The 23330-nt window shown below is 41.9% G+C and overlaps 1 protein-coding gene across 1 annotated transcript; it reads left to right on the top strand.

Annotated features, from left to right (window-relative positions):
- The first annotated feature begins 813 nt into the window (after positions 1-813).
- On the top strand, positions 814-22996 carry LOC142200769 (uncharacterized). Its single transcript, XM_075271406.1, has 11 exons — positions 814-897; positions 1487-1588; positions 2453-2635; positions 6407-6538; positions 8783-9012; positions 9905-10073; positions 11376-11459; positions 11857-12059; positions 18921-18999; positions 20482-20691; positions 22916-22996. Exons 1-11 carry the CDS (start codon positions 814-816, stop codon positions 22970-22972), a joined length of 1533 nt encoding a protein of 510 aa, XP_075127507.1. The 3' UTR covers positions 22973-22996.
- Positions 22997-23330: the final 334 nt, after the last annotated feature.

Genomic DNA, 23330 nt, shown 5'->3' with positions numbered 1-23330 from the left:
GCTGGCTTTGGGGACTATTAATTATACATGCAGTTATGGCCATGGATACCGCTCACCATTTACTGATAAGTGCCACATTGCAACTGGATTTGCAACATTAAACACCGGTATAGCAGCACCGTCTGGAAATTACTAATAATCTGCGTGCGATACTTCCAGCCACTACTGCATGTGAATAGCTTCCTTATTGTTTATTTGATATTTGATATTTTGTAATAAGAAGCACATGGTTTCCTGCTATTCTCATTCTTAAAGAGGACCTTTCATGAGTTGGGGCACATGCGGGTTTATATACCACTGGAAAGCCGGCAGTACGCTGAATTCAGTGCACTGTCGGCTTTTACGATCTGTGCCCCAGGTGAAGAGCTATCGGTGCCAGTACCGTAGCTCTTCACCATCAGAAGGGCATTCCTGACAATCTGTCAGGAACGTCCTTCTTCACAGCAGCGTCTATAGCGCTGTACTGTGAGAGCGGGGAGAAACGCCCCCTACCCTCCTGATAGTGCTTGTCCATAGACGAGTACTGGGGGAGGCATTCCTCCCCACTCTCACAGTACAGCGCTATAGGCGGTGCTGTGAGGAAGGGTGTTCCTGGCTGACTGTCAGGAACGCCCTTCTGACCGTGATGGGCTACGGTACCGGTACCGATATCTCTTCACCTGGGGCACAGATCGTGAAAGCCGACAGTGAGCTGAATTCATATAAAACCGCATGTGCCCCAACTCATGAAAGGTCCTCTTTAAGTGATGGTTTGTTTGTTTGTTATATTTGTGATGTTTCTGATTTGTTCCTTTATTGAAGTTTGCAGAAAATATGGAACAAGTGAAAGCAAAAGCTCTTCAAGATCAAGCAGAATCTCTGAGAAAAGAAATGGATAAAGTTGAAGATACCGCCAAGGTATTCTACTGATTTAGATGATTTCTAGCATGATCTATATCTTTTGCTCTGAAACTGCCACTTAAACCACCTAAAGTCGCACTGTTTCTGAAAAACAGGAGGCTGAATCTTTATCTAAATGGGTTTTAAATTGATGACCTGTCCTTTATGATAGTTCATCAATTGAAAATCAGTGGGGTCCGAAACCCAGGAACCCTGCAGGTCAGCTGATTGAGGTGGCGATCGATCTCCCAAAGCACCTCTACCATTTCTCAGGTTATGTGACGTCATGGTCATCTGTCACATGTCCTGATCGTAGCTCAGTCCTATTCCAGTGAATGCGCTGAGCTGCAATACCAAGCACTGCCAATGTACAAATGTACGATGCTGTGCTTGGTAAGTACTGAAGAGGATTCAGTTCTATCCTGAATACTGCAGCTTCTTCAAGCAGCTGATCGGCTAGAAGTCCTGGTGTCTAACCCCTTCCTGTCTTTAATTGATGATGATGATGATGACCCATCCTAAGGATACCTCAGTACATTGTCTACTGATAAACTATATCTTTAGCCATTCATTCTTACTGTTAGTCTTATTTTGCTCTTATATTCAGATTAAAGACAAAGAAATTGAAAAGTTGAAGGAGACTCTTAAGTCACAAAAGGAAACAATGAAGAAATTGGCTGTAGAGCTCAAACAGGAAGCAAGGGAAATGGTATGAGACATATTGTGTTATTTGCTCTAATTATTTTTTCGAGTTGCTTCTAAAGCGCATATTATTTGCTGTTGTATGGGCAGTCAGTACATACTAAACAGACGTTTTTTTGTTGGTGAGAAACTCAACTATTAATGCGTATGCAAATGAGCGGTACAGTGCACCTGGGACATGGCGGTTACTGATAGGGACTGCTCTCTAACAAAAAGATTGATAGGTCCTGGTATGTGACAAGCACAAGTGCTCTGGTAGATGTGCCCTTACAAACAGCTCATTTACATACAAATTAAAAGTTTACTTTTTTAACAGCAAGACTGCACTTTGACATGCAAAACCTATGCCAGTAACAGCATATACGTTGTTAAGAAGTCGTTTTGGTAGTGGTGGATGCCCTTTAATGAATTTTATATCACTTAGTCATTTGTTCCCCTTTCTCTTGGTCACATTACCACCAGCTGCTGGTGCCTGAAATCCAGTTGGTATACAGTATGACATGACTGTCTAAGATAACCATACAGAATGCTGCTGCTTTCTGGTAGCTTTCTGCTATGGTTTATAGAGGTGCATCCCAAACAGAGGATAATATGGCATATATATAGTGGTTGTCCTAGTAGAACAGCCTCGCTTGGTTCACATACATATGTTTTTACCGCTGTCAAGATCATCTATGTTCAAACAGAAGAAAATGACTCAGAAGTTCTGTTTTCTTGTGTTATTTCTAATGGAGATCAGTTGAGTAACAAATACAAAGGGTTAATGGAATAAAGCTTATAAATGGTTATGTAATATCTACCAGACCTAATTAATTCAATAATGTTTGCTAAATAGTTGTAGCTAATGAGAAGTGTTTTTCTTGTATATCAGGTGCACAATACAGTGCTGCGAGAGCAGAAAAAGTGGGAAAGTGAAAAAAGAGACGCTCTTCAAATACAGAGGCACACACTGGAGGAAGAGAAACTTCGAGAAATGGCAGATCTGCGGGAAGCATTGGAAAGAGAGCATAGGATGTCTATGGCATTGGAAAAGAAATGTGCTGACCTCCAAAATGTAAGATTGCTTAATTATGATAATCTATTGTTTTTATTGTCACTCGGACCAACATGAGTTTACCACAAACGAATAGACTATTTCCTGATATAACAAGGGGAATTATTAATGGTAATGGGAAAAGTACACATTAATGGCCATCATTGATTATTGAGTGGTGACACTAGTTCTCGGCTCAAATAGAGCAAATTAATATAAAAATAATAATAATAATAATAATTAATTTTCTGTATACTTTTGTATTTATTAATTTTACTTATATAGCAGCAACATATTCTGCAGCGCGTTACAATTATTATCATCACTCACCGTTCCAAGTAGGGCTCACAATCTGAATTGCAGTATGCCTTTGGAGGGAGGGAAAAATGTCACATAATTATATGCAGAACATATAAACTCCATGTAGATGTCAAACAGCACAACACTGCTAACCACTGAGCCACCATGCCATACACCATACCAATAAATCCATGTTGGATCTCCGCAAGAATTGCATATTCAGTTAAATGCCACCAATCAGCGAATCTCAGGATTGGCTTGTCTAGTATAACTTTAGGCTGGCCAGGGGTGCCCTTCTATAATGATGTCACTGGGGCTCCTCCTTATTCAATTTGAGGCTTTGAACAGAATATCAATTACTTCTGTCACATAACAAAATTGGATTATGAAATGGCACCCTGTGACAGTTTTTATATCTTTCACCTCCTGCAGTGTTTAACCACTTCAGGACCGGGCCATTTTAGGGCCAGACACAATTTAAGATTTTTTGGTACATGTACTTTTGAATGTATAACATCTCTTTCGTTCAGATTAATAATTGAATAATAAATTTTGTGCCTTTTTTCGGTAATACATAGGGCTTTATTTACCGATTGAGAAGGCGGGTATGGTATGGTATAGTATGGTATGGTGAAAAACTGTCCCTGCCTTCTCTCTGGGCTGTCTTTCTATTGTAACAACTGGTTCCCTTCTTCTGCAGCTAAACGATTTTGTGCAGCTGCTGATCTCTGTAAGGCTGGGTTCACACAGGGTTATTTGGGCCGGATTTTGACGTGGAATCCGCATCAGAATCTGGCTACAAAAACACCTCCCATTGACTTCAATGGGAGCTGTTCACTTCTTTTTTTCCACTAGCGGTTTTATGCCATTCATTTGGGCCTAATCTGGAGCGGAATGCTGCGACTGGATGCCAATGCCAGTTGCAGCTAGCTGTTTTTGGACCAGATTCTGAGGTGGCCTCTAAGTCAAAATCCGATCCAAAAATCCCCATGTGAACCCAGTCTTAGGATGTACAGGTGTGTACTTGCAGAGATAAATGCTAACTGTCTTAATGTACATTCGTCAATGGGCAGTCAGCAGTCTGTAACTTAAAGGGGTTGTCCATCCTAAGATTTTATCCCCGCGCGGCCTTGTCCTGCAGCTTTGTTGTTGTATTCCAGCAGAAGTACCAGCCCCACATGACAGCTTAGTCCAATCAGCAGCCTCATGAAGGGAACACAGACGTTCCTGGTTCCTTTCCTGAGGTCACTGATTGGCCTCAGCAGTCCCGTGACCACTGAGGCCAATCAGTAGCCTCAAGATTGAAACGGGGGATGTCACTACCTGTGATGTCCCCGATACCCTTTCTGAGGCCACTGATTGATCACAAAACTGCTGAGGCAATCAAAGGCCTCAGTGGAAGGAATCTGTAATGTCACAGCCAGCAATAAATTTATCAACAGTAGGCAGCTGACCAGACTGGACCAATCCGCTTGGGAGGACACCGGAGCATCGGGGACAGGTGAGTATGTTTGTTTTTTTTATTTTTTTTCACCTCCCCCTAGCCTATTTAGAAAATATTATTTAGCCTGGACAATCTCTTTAAGCCCACCATATGCATGCATGCTTGGCCAAATGTGCATGTGCTCGTGATAGGAAGAGGGGATAAGCTAAGATAAATCTAATACTGATTCCACCATCTGACAACAGGGGAGCATTTGTGATCCCTGTGTACATTTCATGATTTTCTGGTCCCCCTAAAATCAGTGGGTTTAGCTAAAATCCATTTACGTTTGTAAAGGTGAGCAGTGAATATTGTCTGTATAGCTGTAGAACGGCTGGTTTGGTTTTTTTCTGTTTTATCTGCTCAGTTGCTGATATACTGTGCTGTGTCATATTCCATAGCTGAACAAAGTGTGTTCAAGGTACTGTTTGTATATTGTATTTAGGGGGATTTCTCCTGATTTTGCAGAATCTTTTTATAACAAATGTACGGTAAGTGAAGATAAATGTGCCTGGAATAAACACGTCTATCCTGAGATAAAATGGAAATAATATAAGGACAGACCAGATGGACCGTGTGGTTTTTTTTCTGCTGACAATCTTCTCTGTTTCTATGATGCTATCTAAAAATAGCAAATAAATAGTTCAGATCCATTTACAGCTCTGGAAATTTCCATTTAGTCCAACACATATTACTTTTGCTAGTGTTCCTTTCCTTCTCTAACTTTATGTGAAATGGGAAGAAATCTGTGTCTACAAATGTTAAACCTGCAAATGCAGTGGAAGAGCAATATTGTGTACTTATTCCAAGCTTAAAGGCGTATTCCCATGAGAACAATCATATAAAACTACTTTCCAAAAATCACTTTCACCCATTGAATTAGCAAAACTATATATATCAGAAGGAAAAGCCCAATGGAATCCCTTTTCTTACCACTGTTTGAGCACCGTTGCCACTGGATACATCCTGTAGTGTATCCTTATCCAGGCAGAAACTTTTACTTTTTCTACCCTATAGCAGTTTATTAGATTAATGTTACATAACCATGTATGTGACTGATAGAGCATGTGCAATGCCGGAATATTTCTTGTTATGAGAAATGTCTAGTGCAGTGGTTAGGAGGTGCACAGAGCCCGAGGTTCACCTGGAAATGTAGTTTTCACTAGTGAAGTAGGTAGTCACCTGCTCCATAGTAAGGACCTCCCACTGGTCCAGCCACTGTAGCCTGAAAATGTAAGAGATTTTGGGGTGCAGATTTTAGAAGAGGGAGCCCATAGGCGGTGAGTGAAGTCTCAGTTACTGTGTCAATGGTTTATCCACATGGTTGCTTAAGTTTTACACCCCATTCACACACAACTGAGTGCACATCCTAGTTGGGGTAGATTTTGCAGCGGAATGCACTCGGATAGGACTCCAAGTGACATCTGAGTGCATTTAGCTCTATAGGGGTCTCCAATAAACACCTATAAAATGGAGCAAGATACAATCTGCTCTATTTTTATCGGAACTGAACAGCCATCGGAAACTGCCTCAGATGGCACACTTTGAAGGGCGCATGAAGCCTTAAGAAAAAAAAACTTGTATGTTGAGAAAACTCCTTTGAAAGGGAATGCATTACCTATATATTTTTAATAATTGAAACCACATAGTGAAATTTATTTCTGTTTTCTAATCTGTTTTTATTTTCTAATTGTAAATTTCTATATTTTTTTCTGTGCATGATTATGAGCGCAGCCATCTTACTTGACCAACATTAACAACATTTCCAGTTAAAGGGGTTGTGCCGTTATGGACACTTCTCTGCTATCCTCAGGACAGGGGATAAGTGTACCATTGCAGTGATCAGGAATACTGGGTGCTTAAAGTGCCCCTAAGGCCTCCTTGTGAATAAAGTGCCAGTGCACTTGTGTGACCACTGCTCCATTCACTTCCATGCGGCAGCCACATATTAAGACTTTACAACTACATACAGGATTAAAATAATGATGATTCAATAACTTCATTAACAGACAATTCAGGAGCATGAAAATCACCATCGTTCGCTACAGCGTGAGAAGCAAGAAGCTTTAGATGAACTACGTAGTATCCTAAAAGAAGAGAAGCAAGAAGATATGAGGAGACTGGAGCAAGAGCTGGCACAAGTATGTTCAGATGGGTAACATTAAAGGGGTTTTTTGAGCCACATAAAGTTGTTTTAAATAGGCTGAATAAGATGTGGATTCGCTAGGCAAATCCACTGACTGCTCTATTTTTCCACTACCCGACTTCGACTCCTTCATAAATGACTGGCAGCCATGGTCACTCAGAAACAATAAAAAATCCTCTAATTCCTTAAAAAGCCAATGATTGACATCCTATGGGTGCATTCACACTGAGTAAACGCTAGCTTATTCTGAACGTAAAACACGTTCAGAATAAGCGGCGTCTAAAGCAGCTCCATTCATTTCTATGGGAGCGGGGATACGAGCGCTCCCCATAGAAATGAATGGGCTGCTTCTTTCACTCCGTGCAGTCCCATTGAAGTGAATGGGGAGTGCCGGCGTGTACGCTCCGGCATGAGCAGAGCTTGCCGTATACGCCGTTTTACGTTCAGAATAAGCTAGCGTTTACTCAGTGTGAATGCACCCTATGAAAGTAAATATCCAAATATCAACATAGTGAATTTTAAAGGTGACATCTACTTTTGTTACTTGAGCATATATACAGCCATTTTATTCAAAGTGTTAAGCAGGAAAACATCTTTAACCACTTGCTGACCTCCAATTGACTATAAATGGTTGGGCTGAGCACTGAAGCCGTCTGATTGAGATGCATCACTGGGCCAATCCTTAGCCTTAGCAGTTGCTGAAAAGGGACAGGTGATGTATGTAAGTGACACGTGAGGCACTGGGTTTACAGGGACTGTAGCTCGGTGCATGACCCAACGGGCTGTGGTGGCAGACATGGGGACAGGTAAGAATGGTTTGGTTTTTTTTTTTTAAATGTTACACCTGCTCTAGCTCCTCCGGAGTATGTACAATTCCTGAAAAAAAAAAACCCTTTAAGAATAGTGTCTCACAGTGGCCACTTCAAACCATATAATGTCCTATAGTGGGCTCAATACAGTACAATGTTCCATAGCAGCCTTCCAACACATTATAATGTCTCATAGTAGCCCCGCCCACACATTATAACATTCCATGGTGGCCCCTACAAATTTTCCAAAACTTTTCGGTTTGGCCGAAACTGAAAATTTTAGGGTTCGCCAGTCACAATATAGTATTATACCCTGTTGATGTCATAATGCATCATGACACCAGTGTGAACCACATGATTGGGCCTCAGCAGCCTCTGACATCATTCATGTCTCTGAGATCAGAATAGGCCTGAAGCTAGCCATCAGAGCCCAGGGGAGATAAATAACACTTTGTTATGTTTAATCTCCACACTCACCCCAAGACCCTCCGCTCATCATACTGTGGGCTCTGAATAGACCACAGAGTATAATAATAGTAGTTTTGCTTTGGATGTGCTGTTTCCGAACCAAACCACTAGGCAAATTTCACAAGATGAATCCCACTAGGTTCTAGGTTCCCGCTAGGTTCTCGGTTCCCGCTAGGTTCTCCCTCTCAATGCCACTTGGCAATCTGCCGCCTGAGGCGAGATACTCAACTTGCCTTATGACAGATGTGGCCCTAACTAGGAGGCTATTTTCCTCCTGTAATTGGGGATGATGTTAATCTTTTGATACTTATATCTCCAGAGTCAGGTACTACTACTAAGGATATTTTATGTCATTTAAAAAGTTCTCTGGTAAACATTTATTTTCTTTTAGGAAGGGTTCACACTACCATTGGATTCTGTTATTGAAGGTGTCCGTTAAAAATGAAAAAACGGACAACTATCATAACAGACATAAATGGACAGTAACTGATGGCTATCAGTTACTGTCCGTTATAAGTCATTGCCCATAGACTTCAATGTTAAAAAAAATAACGGACACTTGCCGTCCGTTTTTTGTAACGGACAGAAAATTCCTGCATGTAGGATTTTTTTTACACTGCAAAACAGACTTGCATGTAAACGGACACAAACAGACACTAATGGACACAAAATAAAATCCCATTGAAATGAATGGAAATTTTAACAGACTACTGATGATTCTGCTAGTGTCCGTTGCTAAAATCTTGTAACAGACAATAGCTACGGACACTGCTGACCATCACCTACAGTAAAGTGAAAGCCCCCTTACATTACAAACCAGTCATAGACGCTCTCAATTTATTTACATTTTACATTCATTTTGGGAGATTTATTGTTATTGTTTCTCAGACAAATCACCCAGGAGTTACAGTAGATGACGATATCAGATTATCAATATACTGACTTGGTTGTTAATTATTTAGGAGAAGGAACGGGACATTGAGCGCCTGAAGCAGTGTCTGCAGCAGATGGAAGAAGAGCAGCATGAGCTCAGGGCTGAAAAGAATGAATCAATTTTCAGAGAGCGAGAGGCAATGGCCCAGGCTGAGCGAGCAGAAAGGGCCCTTGCCAGGGAGATCAATACAGCTTGTGAACGCATACAGTGTACTCCTGGGAGGTCTAAAGTGTCAAGTCCATCACGAAGCAGACATGGGTAAGTGACAGCTTCCAGATCAGTGACAAACATGGAAATGTGTAGGTGTTATGAACAACATAAAGTACAGTGATCAAAAAAAATATAGCGTATATACTCAAGTATAAGCCGGCCCGAATATAAGCCGAGGCCCCTAATTTTACCACAAAAAACTGGGAAAACTTATTGACTCGAGTATAAGCCGAGGGGGGGAAATGCAGCAGCTTCTGGAAAATTTCAAAAATTAAAATGGTTGGAGTTTTTGGGTGCAGTAGGTGCTGGGAAAGGGGAGGGGGTGTTTTGGTTGTCTGTCTGCCCCTTCCCTGAGCTTGAGGATTGTTTTTTTTCCCCCCACTTGGAATTCAGCCTGGCTGAATATAGGGTATCTGCAGTGCTCCTATTAACCCCTTCCCGACGGAACAGGAGCACTGCAGATCCCCTATATTCAGTAGACCGGGCACTTTCAGACACAGGGATACCTAATGTGTATGTGTTTCACAGTCATTCTCTACTTTTATATGTATTCTAGGGAAAGGAGGGATTTAGAACTTTTATTTACTTTATTTTTTTATTATATTTTTTTTAAAGTTTTTTTTTCCCCCCACTATTTTATGGAAGATTCTATAAATTACTATTGCAGCTGGTCATAGACCCCCTCCCAAAAAAAAAAAAATAATAATTTTTTTATTTTTTTTTTTGCTTGACTCAAGTATAAGCTGAGGGGGGCTTTTTCAGCACAAAAACTGTGCTGAAAAATTGGGCTTATACTCGAGTATATACGATAGACAGATAGACCATTGATTATGGCATTACTATATAGATCACTCTATATTAAGACCAGAAAGTAGTAGGTTTAATGCACTGGTTGAGGACTTTTTATAAGGTGATAGATTGCAAGAATTATGCCTTGCAGGAGTCCTTCTCGTCCTTCCACCAGCCAAGCATTGAAGGTGCTGCATGAAGTAAGTGAGGAAACCAACCTGTTCATTCATGAACTACAACAAGAAGTAGAAGCTCAGAAGCGCACTGTAGTGCATGTGCAAAAAGAAAAGGTAACATGTAACATGTATATCACCATTAGAGTTCATGGCTTACTTTGCCTCCAGAAAGCAAATCATAACAGAAGAACTGGACTTGGGCAGAGAAAATATATATTGGGGGAAGAAGTGTTATAGTGAGACATAGGCACAGTCAGCTAGCCAGGGTTCACATGAATAAAATGATTTTTCCACAAGGCCATCACTGTTGCTGACATTGCACTAAAGAGCTGCCACCCTGCTGTGATTGACAGGATCAAGAAGTGTACATATCAGTCATAACAGGGATGGATGGAGGGACTGGGCACTGGCATGCATAGCTCTTTGATGTGATGAGAGCAATGGTAACGTCCTCCTTGCACCAAACAGCTCATTAGCATATATCAGCAACAAAGGAACGTGATCATTAAGCAGAAAAAAATGTTTTATTCACGTGAACCCCGACTATTTGACTGTACTTATAGCTCAATAGAGACTTTTCTGGTAACAGACTCTCTTCAATATTTCTCATTCAATCCCATTTTTCAATTATATGATTTCAAAAATATACTCTGTTATCATTTTAATTTGGGACCATATTAAATGGAGGGAAAAAGGGTAATTTTCCCTGCAGCAGCCCTAATCACCCAGTTGAAAAAGGATTGTGCAGTCCAAACATTGCTTACCCCAAGACGATTTTGGGGAATAGTGTATCTGCAGTATCTACATTAGATTGTTGTCTTTCCTGTCATTGAGTGACTATACAGACAATGATGTAAAGGTTTTTAAAGGGGCTCTATCAGCAAAATTATGCTGATAGAGACCCACATATGCGTGAATAGCCTTTAAAAAGGCTATTCAGGCACCGCTAAAGTTATATTAAACTACCCCCCAGTTTTAAAATAAAACCCTAAAACAGAATATGGTCAACTTACCCATCGTGCATGGTGGGCGGGCATTCAGGGTCCGCCGTCTTCTTCAGCCACGCCTCCTCTTCCAGCGATGTCCTCGGGTCCCGTCTAACTAGCTAACTGACATTGTTAAAAAATGGCGCGGGTGCATGCGCAGTAGCATGCTGCTTCTACTACGGCTACTGCGCATGTGCCCGCGCCATTTTTTATCAATGTCAGTTCGTGAGTTAGACGGGACCCGAGGATGTCGCTGGAAGAGGAGGCGTAATTTTGCTGATAGAGCCCCTTTAAGCTTACATTACAGACCCTTCTTACCTAAGACCCTCCACTGTTTTTGTTTTTGCAAATCAGGTTATTTCTTTGCAGATGATAGATAATTATTGATTATTTTTCCTCTTTTTTCTATTGGATTCAAAAACATTGTATATGAATTTAGAACATTTTTTGTATTGTAAAGGAACGTGAGCTACAGCAGTTAAAAGAACAGATGCAGCTTGAAAAGGAGAAAGCTCTGGATATGTTAAAAGATAGACTCATACAGGTAGGTTCGGTGTCTCGGCATTGAGATCTCTCATGTATCAATGAGTCAAATGTCTTTAATGCTGTTTTAGATGCTTTTCTTTCTAAGTTTTACTAATTTTTATGGGGATTTTGCTTCCTTATGATATTGTTGAATGCTAATTTGAAGATATCCCCATCCCCACCCAGCAGTATGTGATTCCATTGCTCATTTTGTAAAGATGATTTAGTTGAGTGAATACTAGGGAAAAAAATAGTGTTAGCAAAATTCAGAAGGAGGTGAAACACCCAACAAAATTACCTATAATTATTACTTGTAATATTTGGTTAAATTATAACCTCAGACTGCCAGACTTGAGCTTTGGAGTTGAATTACCTAATTAATCTAATAATATGTAACCTATGATGTTGCCCATCAGGAACATATAGAGGAAATTACTAACCTGCAGCGAGAACAACTAAGGGAGTCCAATGGAGGTGAGAACCAGTCTCTACGGCAGAAGCTTAGAGAGAAGGACAATGAACTAAAAGCCATCCAGAGAAACATGGCCAAATGGAAAGATGAGACTTCCACAAAACTTGCTAGAAAATTTGAAGAGGAACTTAATGCAGAACTTGAAAAGTAAGTTGCCTATATGGTATCCTTCATAGATCTGAGTAGAAAAATAGAGTTTATGTGTAGATCTGTAAGGGAAATGCTAGTTGAGCAATTCCTCAGTTTTGCTGCTGAAACCATGGAGGAAGGAAAAGACAGAGATAGAGAGTCCTAAACTCGAACCAGCCCCTGTCCCTACCTAATTGCCTCAACTGTCCTAATGACAGGGGCAACTAGGTGACAGTCCCTTCTCTAAATAAGTGTAAACATAGAACGCGGAGACAAGACAGCACAACACAGAAGAGGAGTCAGCAAGCCAAGGGTCAAGACCAAAGAGACAAGCAATACCAAATTGTAATCCAAAAGAGTAGTAACAAGAAAAGCCAAAGGCCAGAAGTCAGTAAATACAATACAATAGGAAAGAAAACAGCTTAGTGAGGACAGCGTCACTGTAAGGATTGGAGTCAGGGTCAGGCAGTGCAAAGTGACACAGCTGGGAAAGCAACACTGTGCAGCTAATGACAAAAGGGGTCGTAGGCCCTGCAGCTATAACTATGCTGTAATATCTAAGATGAGGCAGACCAATGCACTTCCTAATTGAAGTGCGCCTACCACGACTCCTTACGCTTCTATCCCGGCGGCTAGGATAAGGGAAGAGGAGGCCCTGAAAGTCCTAGGGACTGGAGTCACGGGGTCACACTTAAACAGAAAGCACAGTGTAACTGCAATGCAAAACAAAAGACTAAACAGCATGGAACCAGGGAGGACCACAAGTCCCAGCAAGACACAGAAGAGAAGGCGAGGTCAGACGAGCAAGAGGTCAAGCCAGGAGATATAATAAAGGTACCGAATCAAAAGACAAGGATAGCCAAAAATACAAGCCGGGTATATAACCAAGGAACAGACCGAATACAAACAGACAGGGAAACAGACTGAGCAGGGGAACCAGGAAACACAAAGTGAATGGCTGGCAAGGATCCATGCCTGGGTGGGGTTTAAATAGCAGCAGAGAACACACCTGATGGCTAATGGCATGGAGACTGAAGGCAAGGAAAAGATTAACCCTTAATGACCTAAGCACACCCAATAGAACTCCTAACACGTCTCCCAGGGAGACGCCGCGCAGCAAGGAGACCGCGGCGACTCCGTATCCTGACAGTACCCCCCCCCCTTCCTTTGAGGAGGGGCCTCCGGACCCTCAAGAGGACCCCCTGGCTTAGTAGGGTAAGAACGGTAAAACTTCTCCACCAATCTAGGAGCGTGAAGGTCTCTGGCTGCCACCCAAACACGCTCCTCTGGTCCATACCCCTTCCAATGTATGAGGAACTGAAGGGAATTCCGCACTCTGCGTGAATCAATGACCCGTTCCACCTCATACTCTAGTTCCCCCTGAACGATCACGGGTTCGGGTGGGGAACGAGTGACCATTGCCGGAACATACTTTTTGAGTAGGGACTTATGAAAAACTGGGTGAATATGGAGGGACCTAGGAAGTGATAATTTGAATGACACAGGGTTGATTATTTCAGAAATGGGATATGGACCAATAAAACGCGGGGCAAATTTAGTAGATGGAACACGAAGTTGGAGATTTTTAGTGGATAACCAGACCTTGTCACCCACTGCAAAGTCAGGTCCAGGGCGGCGCTTTCTGTTGGCGAAATTTACTTGATTAGCCTGGGCTTTTCTCAGCGATGCCAGGCTTTCAGCCCATACAGTACAGAGAGATTTAGCAACGTCCTCTACTGAGGAAAAGGCGAATTCATTACCTGTTCCTGAGGAGAATCTGGGGTGAAAACCATAGTTATATAACCAAGGAACAGACCGAATACAAACAGACAGGGAATAAGACTGAGCAGGGGGACCAGGAAACCCAAAGTGAATGGCTGGCAAGGATCCATGCCTGGGTGGGGTTTAAATAGCAGCAGAGAACACACCTGATGGCTAATGACATGGAGACTGAGAGCAAGGAAAAGATTAACCCTTAATGACCTAAGCACACCCAATAGAACTCCTAACACGTCTCCCAGGGAGACGCCGCGCAGCAAGGAGACCGCGGCGACTCCGTATCCTGACAGTCACAATAGCCAGCAACCTTGTGTGGGCTGATGACCTGTTTATAGGAAGTCCAGGACCCACACCAGACTTAATTGGCAGATAGGCTATCAATCACACAGATAAGGCTAAGATTAACTATTAGAGTATCAGAAGAAAACCAAGGTGAAGGAGATGGGAAAATCAATTACAGAGGTGAGGGAATAGGAGACAGTGTTCAGATCACACAAGAAGAACCTAAAGTAAGGAATAATAACTGAACACGCCTCCTCCTGCGCCAAGCTCACGAGCGGAGGGCGGCGCGGAGGCCTGAACAGGCAGGGACACTACAAAACTACAGCTTTCCATTCTTCTGATAGAGGACCTGAAAAATGAAAAGCTAACTCGCTTAAAAAGTGGTTACCCACGGAAACCCATAGACTCCGGTTTCTGCCCAAAAAATGCTCTCTGCTTTTTTTAAGCATTTTCAGGGATAGAAACCCTGAACGGAATACAGACGCAGGTGTGAACCTAGCCTAACTCAGAACAGTCAGTCACATTTTGTACTTATTTTTCAGATTCCATTTGTAAAATCAAAGCCATAACTATATTGGTTACAGGGAGCAGCCACAAAGGATTTCAGAAATAAACCTCTCTGAGCTGAGGCACAACCATTTCTAGTCTTTTCTGCATATCCTAATTTCTTCACTTTCTCTTTTCTCACTTTGTTGCTTCCTCTCTTTGGAACGTTGCATTTAAGTAGCTGTTTATTCCTACAGATGCAAGGTGGATTTTCTAAGAGAAAGGTAACATGTTATATAGCTGAAATAACAGAGATATAGTTGTAGATATCCATCCTATAACTCTACTGCATGTTCATAGAAACTGAGGGAACATTTATAAAGGCCAGAATAAGAAGCTTGCGATCAGATCTTCTCGTTGCACATATATGCCATACATATGATATCAGACCCGTATCATTAATGAAATGGCCATTTCCAAAATACTTTGCTGAAACAATTGGATGTTGAAAATAAACTCCCAAGTACTGTAAGTCAGACAAAAGGTCTAACACTAGTCTGATAAGTGTCAGGTCAGTCCTATAAGATCTCTGTAGGAAGGTGCTCTGTGCAGTTATAAATGTTTCCCAGTGCTTTATATTTCTATATGAGCGTCACTAACGTTACTTAAAATTGAAGTTGTATAAAGAATCCGCAGACAAGAAAATTAGCCATGCTTGCAGCTATTGATATATTAACTCTTGAGATTTTTGTTAGCAAAGGTGCCATACATACATGGATATTGTATAGATGTGCCATAGTATAAAACAGCCTACACTCTTGCTGCACCCCAGTGGAGACTTGAAAGGCTAGTGATGTAGCACATAGTGGCTTGTTTTAGGCATTAGGTATCCTAAATGAACCTTGGTTGTTTTCTTAACAGATTTCCTGTAAGTTTTTGCTGACAGGAAAATACTGACCAGCTTGAGCAGTTTCAAATAGACGTTATTCACACTTCAATATTTGATCAGAGTTTTACCGTTTCTTTAAGATAAAACCAGGGCTGAATTCTAAACACTGATCTAATATAGTGGAATCATTTATATTTCTCTTTTTTAATCCACTTCAGGTTTTGCCCTAAAAACAGGTCACAAAAAAAAAAAAATACTGATGGAATACTGAATTCTAAATGACGCTGGTTTCACACCTGCGTCTGGGGTCTCCGTTCTGTGGTTTCCGTCTTCTGCATGCCAGAAGACGGAAACCACAGACCGGGTCCGGCCGTGCGCGGCGGTGAGCGTTTTGCGCTCTCCGCCACGAAACCGGATTTTTTTATCCGGACACAGAGTACTGCATGTCCGACTCTGTGTCCGGATTATAAAACCCGGTTTCGCGGCGGAGAGCGCAAAACGCTCACTGCCGCGCACGGCCGGACAGCTTTCTCACCCATTCAAATGAATGGGTGAGAAAGTCTCCTGCAGGCTTCCGTCTCCTGCATCTGTTTTATGCAGGAAACGGAAACCTGCAATAAGGACCGACGACACAGATGTGAACGAGCCCTGAGGCCTTACATCTGCTTTTAATGGTGGCCTTATAAGGCTGAGTTCACTTGGAGTTTTTTGGTCAAGAACTCTATTGGGAGGCTTTTTTGGACCAAAAAACTCCATGTGAACTCAGCCTGAGGGTACGTTCACACTGAGTTTTTTGGTCCAGAACCTGAGGCAGAGACCAAAATATGGGTAGCTGCGACTGAATGCCAGTGCACTGCACTGGCATCCAGCCGCGCACTCTTCTCCGGATTAGGCCCAATGAATGGGCCTAGTCCAGAGGAAGGAGTGTCTCCAGGCCAAATCGCGAGGCGAATTGGCCTGAAGAATGAGCATGTCGCTTCTTTTTTCCCGGAAAAAAGAACTGACCGGCTCTCATTGATTTCAGTGGGAGCCGTCTTTTTGGTCAGGATTTTGAGGCGGATATGGCCTCAAAATCCTGACCAAAAAAAACCAGTGTGAACTTACCCTAAAAGGTTACAAGCATTCAGTACCTAGACAAGTTAGGGAAATCTTATAGTCTACTTTTCAGGCAGCCTTTTCTTTTATAGTAGAAGAGGGGAAAATTGGACACTCTTGAAGATTGCCATACATTGCAAATGTAGATCCAGCCAATTCTGCAGGAATGGAATGAAGGAAGGCTAATAAAAAACTGATCTCATACCGAGAGTAATAAGGATGCTATAAATACTTTACATCCTACTAATGGAAAGTTTGTGTGTTTGGATTTTTGTGGGTTTGAATGTTTGGATGTTTGTTCTTCAATCACGACCAAACTGCTGCACGGATTTGGCTGACAATTGGCACATGCCTAGCTTGGACATTAGAAGGAAACATAGGCTGCCTTTTATGCCTCTAAATGACCGGACATCGCGACCGCTAACACCGGAATGCCGTCCGCGCTCGGCTTCCCAGGTCCTTCAGCCCTGCACCGATAGGTTCGGGCCATTGAGTGGGCGGGCACATGGACACTGTGCATGTCGGAGAAGATGGCGATTGCTTGCGGCTCCGGAGAGTGCCGAACATGCGGCCTTGCTGTGCGCGGCTCCACATTGTGTTTCGGCTGTTGCGGATCGGTGTGAGTGGCGGAGGATACGGCGGCTGCTTGCGGCTCCGGCGAGTTGCGAACATGCGGCCTTGCTGTGCGCGGCGCCTGACATGTGTCACCTGGCTATGGAGACTCGCAAACATGCAACTTGTCTGTGTGCAGCACCTAGAGTGTATCAGTTGTGCCTGGTGTGTGTAAGTAGCCTGGAGGACTGGAGGGTTCGGAGCCAGGGGGGTATGCGGGAGGAGAGGGGTTTGGGGGGAGTGCCTGGGCCACACGGGAGGAGCCCCCCAGGATTGGGTTTTCGGGGAGCCCCAGGGAGGGGGGCCACGGAAGATGGGTTTCAGGGGGTCACGGAAGAGGTGGTCGTAGAAGAGGAGAATTGGTGTCTGGAACGGGGGCCGGTGAGAAAGGGGGAACACAGGAGGGGGGGTTGGGAAAGGGGCGTCAGGGAGGTGGCGCACGCTTACATACAGACATGTGCAACAGCCGACATGCGGGCGCAGTCGCATCGTCGACAACAACGACACACGGACGAAGTCGCGGGCAAATGCTAGTGACTGATATAAGAATAAGAAACTTTGTAATCGTATGAGAGAAAACATGATTATTTCTCTGGCTCTTTTCCTCCTCCTGAATTCTGTCGTGATAGTGCAAGACAGACAGAAGGTCACAGGGATGTCATATTACAATAGAAGTCTATGAAGAGGGTGGTGCAGGAGGCCAGAGAGAGAGGAGAGAGACAAACACAGTCAGAGACTGCTGCAAATAACTGTAATGTCTGCATCTCACCCCAACTGCTCTATTTACATCACTGCTGGTCAGTTCTCCTCTAATGCATTATATAATCCTACTAAAAAAATGTTAGGGAGATTTTCCTCTACTTTGTGGGTTGTCTGTGACAGACAACATATCAGTTAGTCTCTACCCACAAGCTCTTAGACAAGTGAGAAACAGAAATAGAGCCTGCAGAGGGGAAAACTGCTAAACCTGCCGGACACAAGTCATGTAATGGCCAAAACATACAGACACAGATCCATTACCTTACTTTTATGGTTTAAAATAGTCACAAATTGGTAATTATGTAACACCATATGCAACTAAAATAGTCGCAGGTGTAGTTTTTGCACTGGTGTCACGACTGTTCCGAAAGTGCACGGCATGTGGTCAGGGACACCACTCGCATCATATTCATTATCAGTTATGCCACAAAAGTGGTATAAATGATGGCAAATTCTATGGCAGTCATGTGTGCCTAGTGGCAAGTGCCTAATTCATGATGAATTAAGCGCTTTCTGCTCTGGTGTGGAGGGGTCTTGATAAATTTCCCCCTCGCCCACGATACTATTGATTTATGCAAATTTCTTAAAGGTTATGTAAACATTAATGCAATGTAATTTGGCCAATAACTGCGATTTTACCACACCTTGTGGATATACCCAAACTGTACCTAATGCAGCATGCAGTTTTATTCAGAAAATTGTCTATTATGCGTTCTTCCATCTATGAGCCATAACTATGAATCATCAAATTCTGCCCCCACAAAAATCAATAAATAAGATGAAAACACATGTTTAAGGAAATGACTGTAAGTATAGTTATTACTATTTGGAATTAACTCACTAATGTTTCTCATGAAATAAACATTTGCATTGGCATTAACTATTAAGTGTCCATTAAACATCTCTAGAATGTGCTTTTCTCTATATCATTATTTAAACAAACATTATTGATTTGACATATCTTTTATCTTTTACAGAAGTTTGTCCAGGAGTAAAGCCTCAGATAGTCACCGGAACCCAGAGAGAATTGGTTCAGCCATTCGGAGATTGTCATTGGTAAGCCCCTGTTTGAGGGAAGGGATGGCTGCTCATACCGGATACATGGGGGGTATCAAAGGATAAATGTCTGTCCAGTCAGGTATCTGTGCCCCTTTTCTGTCTGTGATACAATCACTTTTTATGCATTTGTTCATGCATCAGGGTGTTGTCTTACTATTTGATATTGATGTTTCCAGCTCTGTTTCCAGCTCCGTTCAGTGTATAGATCCTGTGCCAGTGGCTGCAGTGAACAGTGGGGTGCAAGCTATCAGACCCCCACCAATATGATACTGATGACCTCTCGCAGGGAAAAGTCATCAATATCAATAAACTGGACAACCCAAGAGATCAGGAACCCGAGCATATCACCCCAACCTTGCAGATAAATCGTTTAGCTCACCTGAATCAAACAGTGTATTGAGGCCTCCATTAACGAGGTAGCGCCTTTTTCTTTTTAATATGCAAATGAGCTCTTTGAAGAAATGGCAGCATCTTCCTTGCTTCAAAGAGGTAAGCGCCAATACCCTCTTTGTTCCAAGGATCTACTTCGCATATTGGAAACCCGGCAAAACTGAGGCAAATGAGGCACTGACTCTCAAGAAGAAAAGATTGTGTGAATCAGGTGACCATAACCTATCTATGTGTGAGGCTAGGTTGATATGCCAGATTCTGGTGACACACTTCCTGTAATGCTGAGGCCCCATATTGCAGAAACAGATTTTTTTGCTGCATATTTTGCTGATTTTTTTTTTTTTGACTCGAGGCTAAGAATAACTACAAAAGGAATTGGAAATATATAGGAAGCTCTTATTCTTCTCAATCCATTCTTGCCTATGACTCGAAAAAATCTGCTACAAAACAAGCCGCTTTTTTCCAATGTGGGACCTCAACACTATTCTGCAATGTGAGACCTCAACAGCTATACACTAGGATTTTTTTCTTACAGCCCACTGAATGGATTGCTGGAGTGCCTTCATGTGTGTTTGATAAAATCTACGTCCATGTATTTATCTGTTGAATTAAAGGGGCTCTATCGTTGGGAAAAGTCATTTTTAACTAAGTACATACTTGCATAGCCTTTAGAAAGGCTATTCCACACATATCTTTTGTATGTTAATCCCCTCGGTAATTCTCTATATGTGTGAGAGCAGAGAGGCTGCTGATGATGATGGCTCATCTCACTGCTCTCATACACATAGCAGAGAATAGCAGATGGTGCTCACAGACACTTCCGGTGCTATCTGGAGGCTAATTAGCATATGAATAAAAACGGGCTCATTCAAAAACTACTGAGGCGATTTACATACAAAAGGTAGGTGCGGAATAGCCTTTCTAAAGGCTATGCAAGGATGCGCTTAGCTAAAAATGACTTTTCCCAATGATAGAGCCCCTTTAAAGAAAAATACTATTCAGATCTGAATATGACAAGAATGTATGATTATAAAACAACATCATACAGTCATTTAGTGACAGAACATTGTGACATTTTCATGATGACAGGAAAGAAAAGACAATTCCCATCTGAGGTCAGCGTCCAGCCCATCACTTAATGGTGTCGGGCCACAGCATGATTTCAGTGCACTGAAGATTCTGCGCAATTTACAAGGGAGAGTGAAGGAACTACGAGCAGACAGTGCAGGATACCATGGCAAGAGCATGGAGGATCTGAGTATACTAAGGACTGACCTGGAAGGCTCATACCGAGAGAAAGTAAGAAAGTTGTTTTAATGTTATTGTCTATTTGCATTACTTTCATTATTTCCTTGCAGTGCAGGTATATCACCAAGCCCAAGGGATTTCTCTATGACAAATTTCCTTTGAGTTTTGTATAGATAGTACACAAGGAAGTATGGCTGGGGCTTTCATCAAAAGTGTCAACTGTGCTGCTTAATAAATATTATTATAGAAAATTCTTATTAGCATTAGGGTTGTCTGGTATGGTGCAACCAAGATTATGTTTGTATTCTCCATGATGACTACTTGGTGTTACCACTGTTAGGTTATACTTTTTGTACTAGAAAATTATAATTTTCACATACCCTATGAGTTTAGTAAAAGGGCCTTTACAACTTGGGATCCTCTGCTATGAAAAAACGCAGAGGAGAGCATCATTGATTTCATTAGGAACTACAGTGTTGGCAAAAAGTATTGGCACTCCTGAAATTCTGTCAGATAATACTCATTTTCTTCCAGAAAATGATTGCAATCACAAATTCTTTGGTATTATTATCTTCATTTAATTTGTCTTCAATGGAAAACCACAAAAAGAATTGTCAAAAAGCCAAATTGGATATAATTCTACAGCAAACATAAAAAAGGGGGTGGACAAAAGTATTGGCACTGTTTGAAAAATCATGTGATGCTTCTCTAATTTGTGTAATTTACAGCACCTGTTACTTACTTGAGGCACCTAACAGGTGGTGGCAATAACTAAATCACACTTGCAGCCAGTTGATAAAGAACCTCGACTAACATCCAAACAAGTTCAAGCTGCCCTGCAGTCCGAGGGTACAACAATGTCAACCTGTACTATCCGTCGGCGTCTGATTGAAAAGGGACTGTATGGTAGGATACCCAGGAAGACCCCACTTCTTACCCAGAGACATAAAAAAGCCAGGCTGGAGTTTGCCAAAACTTACCTGAGAAAGCCAAAAACATTTTGGAAGAATGTTCTCTGGTCAGATGAGACAAAAGTAGAGATTTTTAGGAAAAGGCATCAACATAGAGTTTACAGGGAAAAAAAAAAAGCCTTCAAAAAAAAGAACACGGTCCCTACAGTCAAACATGGTGGAGGTTCCCTGATGTTTTGGGGTTGCTTGGCTGCCTCTGGCACTGCACTGCTTGACCGTGTGCATGGCATTATGAAGTCTGAAGACTACCAACAAATTTTGCAGCATAATGTAGGGCCCAATGTGAGAAAGCTGGGTCTCCCTCAGAGGTCATGGGTCTTCCAGCAGGACAATGACCCAAAATACACTTCAAAAAGCACTAGAAAATGGTTTGAGAGAAAGCACTGGAGACTTCTAAAGTGGCCAGCAATGAGTCCAGCCCTGAATCCCATAGAACATCTGTGGAGAGATCTCAAAATGGCAGTTTGGAGAAGCCCCCCTTCAAATCTCAGGGACCTGGAGCAGTTTGCCAAAGAATAATGGTCTAAAATTCCAGCAGAGCATTGTAAGAAACTCATTGATGGTTACCGGAAGCGGTTGTGCGCAGTTATTTTCTCTAAAGGTTGTGCTACCAAGTATTAGGCTGAGGGTGCCAATACTTTTGTCTGGCCTATTTTTGGAGTTTTGTGTAAAATGATCAATGATTTGACTTTTTTTCATTCTCTTTTGTGTTTTTTCATTGCAACCAAAATAAATGAAGATAATACCAAAGAGTTTGTGCTTGCAATCATTTTCTGGAAGAAACTGAGTATTATCTGACAGAATTGCAGGGGTGCCAATACTTTTGTCCAACACTGTATGTAATGCTTCATTTTTCCTGAGGCGGCACTGCAGGGAAATTAAACATCTGCTGGTAGATTCCAATATAGTTTAAGACTGAGACCCCACATTGCAGAAATGCAGCTTTTTTTGTTGCCGATTTTGCTGCAGTTTTTTGAGCCAAAGCTAGAAGTGAATTTAGCATTAGGGAGAAGTATAAGAGATTCCTATGTATTTCCCATTTCTGTTGTAGCTACTGCTGTGTTTGGCACAAAAACAGCAGCTTTTCCACAATGGGAGGACCTTATAATAAAAAAGCAGACAGTACCAACCAGTAAAGAACATTTTAGTTTATTTAGCTATTTCTGCCATAAAAGCTCTCCTAAGCTCACCACCCAGCCGAAAGTTCCTGGCTTTGTTAAAATGCAAAGATGTTGCTCTTGTGCTTCACTGATGTGACGTAATAATATAATAAATACAAATTTCTTTATATTTTCTGACTTTAGAGACCTATTATAATGGAACGATCCATGTCACAGGTCCAAGGATACATGAGGAAATAAATCATATGGATTTGAGACCAAGAGGAAAACCTTGAACATCAGGAGTCCAGCCAGTAGCTATGAGAATCTGACCCCTGGTGTAAATGTAAAAAAAAAAAAAAAATGTATATTTGGCTTTACTAATTCCTTGCTAATATTCATTGGTTTACTATGTACTTTTGCCAGTGTAGAGAGTGCATGATCATGCTGGAGAAGAATAACATGAAACACTATTTAACACTGTGAATTTATCTTATATACTGTGAAAATCAGATTTTAGGAATACTATGGAACTGTATGATATTCTGTGATAGCTTGTTGTATCTTTAGTGTGCACGTTATTTATATTTTAGGATGAAAGATATGGTGCTTTATTATT

Source organism: Leptodactylus fuscus, chromosome 1 (assembly GCF_031893055.1).
Source record: "Leptodactylus fuscus isolate aLepFus1 chromosome 1, aLepFus1.hap2, whole genome shotgun sequence".
Lineage (NCBI taxonomy): Eukaryota > Metazoa > Chordata > Amphibia > Anura > Leptodactylidae > Leptodactylus > Leptodactylus fuscus.
This window is presented reverse-complemented; position numbering and strand designations above follow the sequence as displayed.